This window comes from Cryptotermes secundus, unplaced genomic scaffold (assembly GCF_002891405.2).
Source record: "Cryptotermes secundus unplaced genomic scaffold, Csec_1.0 scaffold541, whole genome shotgun sequence".
Classification (NCBI taxonomy): domain Eukaryota; kingdom Metazoa; phylum Arthropoda; class Insecta; order Blattodea; family Kalotermitidae; genus Cryptotermes; species Cryptotermes secundus.
Window position 1 is genome coordinate 162,615 of NW_019735467.1, and position 8,700 is coordinate 171,314.

At 41.7% G+C, this 8,700-nt stretch overlaps 1 protein-coding gene across 1 annotated transcript in view; it reads right to left on the reverse strand.

The window, feature by feature from the left end:
* The window catches only part of LOC111869339 (cytosolic 10-formyltetrahydrofolate dehydrogenase), an 84,393-nt gene extending 82,907 nt beyond the window's left edge, over positions 1 to 1,486 (reverse strand). Inside the window, exon 1 of the mRNA XM_023860793.2 lies at positions 1,335 to 1,486. Within this exon, the coding sequence (XP_023716561.1) occupies positions 1,335 to 1,388 (54 nt within the window). The 5' untranslated portion in view covers positions 1,389 to 1,486. The remainder of the gene's footprint in view (positions 1 to 1,334) is intronic.
* Positions 1,487 to 8,700: the final 7,214 nt, after the last annotated feature.

Below are 8,700 nucleotides of genomic sequence, written 5' to 3' on the forward strand. Positions count from 1 at the left end.
CACCGCTATTCTCGGTCAAGTATCTTGGTCCCTTGCCGAAGAACTCTTCCTGCTAGAGTCGAATACAAACTCAATACAAACTGAACTGTCAAAAACTGTCTGATCCCTCAGAAGCTGGACTTTTATAACCTGGCCTCGGACGGAATAGGGAGCACCTTCTTCCAGTGTTCGATTTCACGTGTTCTATGCTTGTTACCGCGGGAATGCATTATTCCCGTTGTTTCAAACCATTCGTTGCCACGGATGTTGCCAACGGTATGTTGGTATTCAATTCGTCGCTGTGGGAACTAAAAAATTTCAACGTATTCGTTGTCGCGGATGTGTGCGTTCCCATTGCAGCCGTTGCGCAGCGATGGACGTCATGTAGCACGTCACAATATTGTGTAGAACATTTGGAACATTGAAAGGATTCATCTGAAGCTTCAAATGGTAAAAACCTAACTTCTTGGTTATTTAAACTATAACATGAATTGCACTGAATTTGCAAATCTCATGAAATCTGGCAGAGGAAAATGTTGCCAAAGTTGCCAACACAGAGAAATACTAAAAAAGAAACGTGAAATTGGCATGGCAGCCTGCCGGTTAAGGAAATATTAAATATTATTATCTATCTTTTATTTCTAGCCTTGTTATTTTTTTTTATAAACTGTTAGATTTAGATATAAAATCACACAGTTTTGTCCTGCGAATTAAAATTTATTTCATTCTTATTGAAGTTCCACTAAATGTAACACGCAAAATATGGTTACAGAACTGGTTCTAGTAATATTTTTTTCAAACGCAAATTAAAGTTTTTTTTATTTCAAACATTATAATAATTATAAACCCTCGAACATTACTAGTGAATCTGTTCCCGATACTTTCAGGACTGGAAAATAATCGTCCCTGTTTCGAAGTCAAGGAAGCTATCTAAAATATAAAATACATCACAGAATTACTTAAGACGATGGGGAAGAATAAAACTGTCCAGTTTTGTCTCAGAAAAAAATCGGAAAACCTAGTCTCCTTCCTTATTTTAGTTTTCCAGAATTGGACATACAGTGCAGTACATGCCACTACTTAACTGAACCTTCCCATTTTATGAATTGATAAACAACAACCAGTGTTTTAAGAGTTATGTTATTTCAAGCAAAAATTGATTTTAGATTATCTTGGTTAATAATATAACTTTTCAGTGATGATCATACCGTCAATGTTACGAAAATACACACAATACAGTTTAATGGAGGAGTATGAGGAAATCCGGGTCCCAACACACATTTCACACTGTGATAAATGTAATGTCTCAGCTACAACAATCGATGAAGCTTGGTTGCTTAGAGCAGTCTGCTTACCTGTGAAGTAGAGAAACTTCTCGTTGCCACAGAACACGCTTTTGAGCCTAACATCTTGTAGCCTGTGACGTGACCTCAACACACAGCTGTTTTCCCGTTATATAGCTCAGAAGCCTCAGAAGTCCCTGCTCATACTGGCTTCACCAATGTACCGGCCTCGCTTGCGATCGTGTTAGAAACACGTTCCACACAAGTTATTTCCCCTCCAAAGTTCATGGTCAAGTGGTAAACATGTGAGCGAACTATTGATATGCAGTCAACATACCCACATTATCAGAAGACTACTGTGTATCTTCGGATCACTTCTGAAGTTACAGGGAACAAAATAATAGCCAATAATGAATAGGGAGGTATGTGGCTGGAAAGATGTCGACTTGCTTTATGGTGTTATCCGAACTCTTCCCTGGAGGAACTGAGGAAACGTGGTGTAAACTTCATCCGAGATTCGAATTAGGTACTTCCCGAATGCGAATAACACCCTAACCACTGCTCCATAAAAAACAAAATCGGTAGTGTTTTTACGGTCTGCAGATGAAAATCTGGTGTCCAGTTGAATATATTGTGGCGTGCCGCCAGGAAAGACGGACTGTAGAATGCCCATTGCTGGTCAACGGCTAGCAATTCCTATGCAACGAAATATAAATAGACCGTTGCCTAGGGAAGTGCTTAAGCAACAGAGACCGAATTGTTGAATTTCCACGGCAACGAATAGACCCCACCAACGAAAAGTCTAACTGAACCCTTCGGTAAGGTGTCTTCTATCCCATCCAAATATCGGATCTAAGGAGTAGCATCCCGTGTAGAGGCTGGATAGAATACCTCCACCGTAGCTCTGCGAGTTGTAGGACGAATAGGGAAGTCTCGAATCTGAGACAGTAAAATGTGGTCACGAGTCCCTCGAGACTCGGACCAGCGACTGCGCTGACGAAGCCAGCAGCAATTGTAAACGATGCACCCGCCCTCTCGTCAGAGAGCGCGCCCAACATCAACAAACCGCAACTGTCTTACACTAATATAAATATGGTCGTAAGCCCCAGATGGCTGCTTTATTCCAAGACAGACTGGCCGACTGACGGTCGGTCATAACTAGGGACCGGATTGTTATGCCATAATAATACCTTAAATATACATGCATTTATGCATGAAAAACTTCCGAAGTATGCATTAAAATATGCACATAATTTTTTTTATTTTGATTTTACATTATTTTAAGACCAACAAATCAATATTTAAGTTCATTTTATGTAATCCCTGAATGATTCACTTGCAATAAAATGCTATACTTAAATACAAATCATACAACAAAGCCAACATATTTCATTACAAATATAAAGAACCAATGGTACTCGCATTTAGCTCTCCGAAATTTCAACTTCTTTTCTGTTGCAGTTCACAATTACAAAAAGTTTTAGGTTTTCCATAGTTAGTCGCCTCCAATTGGGCCCTTGTCCACGACAAGAATTTTCGCCGTCCGCCGTTCCGGTAGATTTACCGGGTTGGTAGTGATGCATTGTTTCATATGAGAGTTTGTCCACGAGCCGTCACGGCAAATCTACCGGTCCGGCTGCCGGATGTAGCACCGGCTTCCCTCTGCAGAGACGGCAGCCGGACGGTGCGCCGTGTTCTCAGTGGGACACGCATTAACATGTCTACGTGTCCACGAGCCGGCGAGCTCGCCGTCAGTCATCAGTTGGTCTTGAGCGTGCAAGTTTTCTGTGTTTTGTGTATGTAGTATTCTTTTCATTACAATGAGCGCAGAATTCAATATTGACTGTGAGTTATTAATTACGCTTGTCGAGGAAAGACCAGTACTGTGGGATAAGTCAAGTGAAGAGTACAAAGACAGGCGTCTAACTTTGCAGGCTTGGAAGGATGTATCCTCACACCTTAAAGAAGATTTTGAAACACTGGGAGATAAGGAGAGAAACGATATAGGTATGCAATTTTCATCTTAAATTTTTGTGTTATAATTTTATTAATACACAATACATACTTTCTATCTGTACCTACTATCTATTTTCAGTTATTTTATTAATATCATAAAAATTACCGGTATTGTCAAAACATCCTCCATGCGCAGATACGATATTATCTAGCAATTAACTTGTGATTTAAAAATTTCACATTGAACAAATAAACTGCTAACAATGATTTTCCAACAAAATATTCACTAATGATAAAGATTCTCACAAGAAGTTGAGACAGTGAATTTATGGCAATGGCAGTGCTGAGTTCGTAGCTTATCTCCATTACTGCACATAATGCATTAATACATTAAGTGAACTTATCCTGCCATGGAATTTTTCCATCTTCGGAAACAAAGTACTTAGCGAAATTATTTCTGATAGTGTTCGCCGACTAACCACCTCGTACTGCTTGTGAGCGAGGGAGTTCACTTAGTTCCGAGTCCACATCTATAGTCGTATCGGCACACACAGTATTAAGTCCCTCTTCTTTATGGATGAAATTCTGAAAAACACAACAAGCCTTTACTATGTCAGTCGCAAAATCTGTGGAGACATTCAAAGGCCGGTGAAAAATCCTCCACTTATTTATCATCATACCAAATGCACAGTCTACAAATCGTCTTGCTCTAGTTAAGCGATAGTTAAAAATTCGCTTAATGTGGTCAAGTTCTCGGCCACCATACGGACGAAGTAAATTATTATGCAATGCAAAAGCTTCGTCAGCTACGAAAACATATGGCAATTCCCCTTCAATATCTGGCAGTGCCCTGGGACGAGGTATGTTCAGTGTGTTTCCTTGCAGCGTTTTCCATAACGACTGTAACCGTTCATTCTGACTGGAGGACTGTTGTGTGTAAATTAAATTTGTATTAAGTTAGATTACAAGATTACAAACAAAGAGATCCGGCAGATAGCCAGCTCTTACACGCGGAAGGGACATAGTTCAAGTTTTGCTATGTGGACAGGAAGCAACAGCTGGTAATTTCCTAGAATTCTGGCAGTTTCAGCAAAGTCGGAAGGCTTTGAGAAAATGAGAGCTGACAGTTTGGGACAGCGATAACTTAGAAGTGGGACGGCCGGAGCCTCACAACCTGACCGTAATGCATCAAGGGGCTGTCGACCTTAGCGTCAGATCAGCATCTGCCAGAATCACATAGCAGAGCAACATGATTGGGAATTCAAAATTTAGGGAACTTCCTAGTTTGAAAACTTAACCAATGGCAGAAGTGGAGGAGTGGATTTCTCTTGGAGTCTGGGGTTCGTGGACCTCAGGATTCAGAGAGAGGACATTCCACCTCGAGGAGTCTTGACACAACTTTCGGCAAAGTAGGACACTATATTTACAAATACGGCCCTTCCGTAAAGTAGCATAAGTAAAGTTCAAATTAAGTATATTAATAACAATTACCGACCAAACGGCGCCTCCAGTCGCCCAAACCTGTTACAATGTTATTGACTGAATTTTCCGTGCATTCCGCCCCAAGGCTAAAAGAAGAGCCAGTTGTGGGCTTTGCTGCCACCCAACCCATGCCCAAAACCGTCATATAGCTGTCGTCACCGCAATTTTACAGTGGCACAAAGAACCCCCCCAACTCCTGATTTTTCCTAGCAACCATTTCTACTCTGTAGAGGTGTGAGAGGAGGAAGGATTGGATGGTAAGAATTTTCAAATGGTATATCCACTTTCTCCTGGACCGACGTGTGGTCAGTAACTTGGCCAGCGTTTACCTACAGTATTTGTAATGTAGGCCTATTTTAACTCCGTGATTTTAGTCCGCAAGCGAACTATACCGACTGCCGCTTGTCAGCGAAGTTTAGTGCCAACTTTTGAATATAGGCCTATTACAGAAAAAAAAATAAATCTCATTATTACATCATGTATCTGGAACTGCCTAACCGAATTTCGTCTAGTCCGACCGATGTTACATCTAATCAATTGCTCTTTCTAAATTAGTCATCCAGATTAACCAAGCAGAAATTCCTTTCGAATTATTTCGAATGACCCGATGTCCTGGGCACTACGAAGTTAGTATCCACCGCGTGAACATTCTCTCTCTGTCTCAGCACACCGACCTGACTTCGCCATCAAGACCTCCCGAACTGTTGTGCGTGCCGCTTGCTACGTCACACATTCCTAAATCTTTATTTTAAGTTAACGAACACGAATGAGCGACATGGCTTTCATTAAAGTCGTTCTGTATGCCACTCTTTCCCTGACCGTATAGACTGCGTCTCACGAGTCGGCGAGATTCTCATTAAGACTGCCGTCTTCTTGGATTGTGAGGCCGTGCTGCTTGGTACATAGGTGTCAGCGTTTCGGAGGAATCTATTTCCTCCTTCTTCAGGATAGATTATTGATTGTGACCTTGTGTAGTTTAGTTTCGGAGGAATCTCCAGTCTTCCATCTTCGTTGTAGAAGAGCGGGGTGTCTCACAGGTATCTGGAAACGTTTCGGGGCCTTCTTCTTCAGGGCAGAACATGGGATGTTAGCCGTGTAGTCTGTTAGATGTCTGCATGGAGGAACTTGTAGCCTCCATTAACGTTTGAGAGGAAACAGCTATATCCATCTTTAGGGTTAAAATAAAAAAATGACGCCGTGTAATTTACCAAATTACTCGACGCGATTCCCAGAAGACAATGAAGTTTGTAGAAAAAAGGTGAAGTTGTCTGTGTCGCTATATCGACTGCGCTTCTCGGGTTCCCTCAGTATTGCTTCTAACCCTCAGATTCAGTTTAAAAGTTCTCGCCCATATCAATATATTTGTCCGGACAGAAAGCATAATGATTTCTTCCCAGAGGTCGTTGTTGGTGCTGTGGGAACATCAAGGTCAGGGTCAAGGTCATGTTACAACTGACGGTCAGTCAGTCTGTCTGTCTTGGTGTCGAGCCACATTTGGGGCTCATGACCAGATATTTCTTTTGAATGAAAGTTACTGTCTTGTCTATGTGGGGCGCCCTCTCTGACGAGAGGTTGGATCTGTCATTTGGCAGTCAGTCTGTATTAATATGTCCACTGTCTATATTTACATAGATTTACAATACACACTTATTTCTTACTTTTATGTACAATATACACAAGTCCTCTGTCAATCCAGGATCGGTACAGCAGACTATGCCCTATTTCTAGTATTATTCACTACCACGGCCGTCTAGTCCCTTGAACGGTCGTATGCCTGACCGCCGCCAAGTTTAAGCCTCTTATACTTTCTGTGGCGGGCTTCGCCTTGTCCGATGTTGCGAACATTCTCATTCTCATGATTTTGTATGACTTCTGCTTGTTGCCTGCATAAATTTGTATTAAAGTCATATACGTACGGGATTTTGACTGCCATGTTCAAATCGGGGACCGGTGTGCGCTTCGGAAAGTTGCCAATGTTACGGAGAACCTTATTTTGTAGGCGCTGCAATTTCACTAGATGGGTGTCTGCGCAAACTCCCAGGCGGGACTTGCATAAGTCATTACGGGTCTAATAAGAGCTTTATGGAGGGTCAATTTAATGTTAGGGCTCAATCGCTCACTTTTGAAAAGGGAATATACTCTTATGAATGTTTTGAAGGCCTTGGCTTTGATCATTTCTATGTGTAATCCCCAAGTCACTCTCTTTTCGAAGATTACACCTAAATATTTTGCGCTATTTACAAACGGAATATTTCTTCCATTTAGAGTAAGACAAGACTCAGGCGGTCGACGACCACGAGAGAAGTTGACCCCCTGAGTCTTATCATCATTAATTTTTATATTCCAGCACTCACACCAGGTCTCCATTGAGCTGAGACCGCACTGGAGTCTTCTAACAATAAAACCATCCTTGCGATCTGTCGCATATAGACAGGTGTCGTCCGCAAAGAGGGCCAGGTTAACACCATGAGTTTGGGGTCATCATTTATGTACAAGTTGAAAAGAGTAGGGGAAAGGACAGAACCTTGTGGCACACCTGCTTGCATTTCCCTTAGCGTTGACATTTCGCCTTCAACCGAGACCCTGAATTTAAGTTTAGAAAGAAAGGACCCAATAAGCTTGGTCAAATTGTAAGAGAATTCCAATTTTGATAACTTAAACAGCAAGCCTGAGTGCCACGTGGTAGCCCTTTCGATGTCCAAGAACACTGCAGCCGTAGACATTTTATTGTTGAAATTAAGGGTCACGTGGTCTTCCAGCCTCATACATTGCAATATCGTACTGTGACGTGCACGAAAACCAAACTGGCTTGTGTTGAGCAGGCCTCTTTCTTCAATATGTTTACGGAGGAATTTCAAAATTTCTTTTTCGAATAGTTTTCCTGTCGTGGATAGGAGGCTGATCGGACATAAATTTTGAGGAAATTTCGTGTCTTTACCCGGTTTAGGTAAAGTTATTATTTTTGCTTCCTTCCAAGTATTTAGAAAGTGAGAGCGCCGAAAACAGTGATTGAATAAATGAGTTAGGTGAACCAATGGTCGCCTTGGAAGGTGCCTGAGGAATTCATTTGGGTTGCCGACAATTCTACAGGCCTTTTTTAATTTCAGAGATTTTATTAACTTTCGAACGTCACATGGTCTGATCCTTAGAGGGGGTTTTCATCTACGGCTTCCAGCAGAGCTTGAACTCCAGCCTCCACCCGCTCTTCATGGTTTTCTTCGCACAGGTCATGTGGCATGAACTGAATTTCCAAACAGTCGGCAATTTCGTTGGCTTTTTCAAAAGGATGAAATTTTAGGCCAGAAGAACCATGAATAGCAGTTGGTGCCCTTGGTCTGTCTGTCTTAAGAAGAGATTTCGCAATGGGCCATATATTCTGAGGTGTGACTACAACGTTACCTATTTTTGTTTCCCACCGTTCAAGTGCCTTTTTTATGGGTGATTCGCCTGATTGATTTGGTGACCCAATTGACTGCCGTTTTACACCCTGGAACCCTGCTTTCTTGCCACAGTTTTCGTATCCTCTGTTTATATTTTATCAAACGATCTACACCAGGAAGATCGTAGTTTATGTCCGAAAGTGTAACTTTACTTGTCGACAGCCTATATGGCGAAGCAATAGAGGCTGAAAAGTCGCGTGCCGCTTTATCTGCTTCAACCCCCGAATTAATTTCTGGTTTAAGTGATATTAATTCAGAAGCGAGGCTTTGAAACCGTTCCCAGTCTGTAAATTTTTCAATGGGTTCCGAAAGATTCCTTATTTTAACGTGATCCAGTATGTGAGATACTACTGGTATGTGATCTGAATCCAAAATATCAGAGACGATGACCTCTGACATTCTGATATTTTTGTGAACCACAAAGTCTAACACGTCACCATTTCCCGCAGGGGAATAATGAGTGGGGCACTGTGGTGCTGAGATTTCGAAATCACTCATATCAAATAAATTCATAAGTTTCAAGCCTGAGGGGTTTGAAACTCTGCTATTCCAAAAGGGGT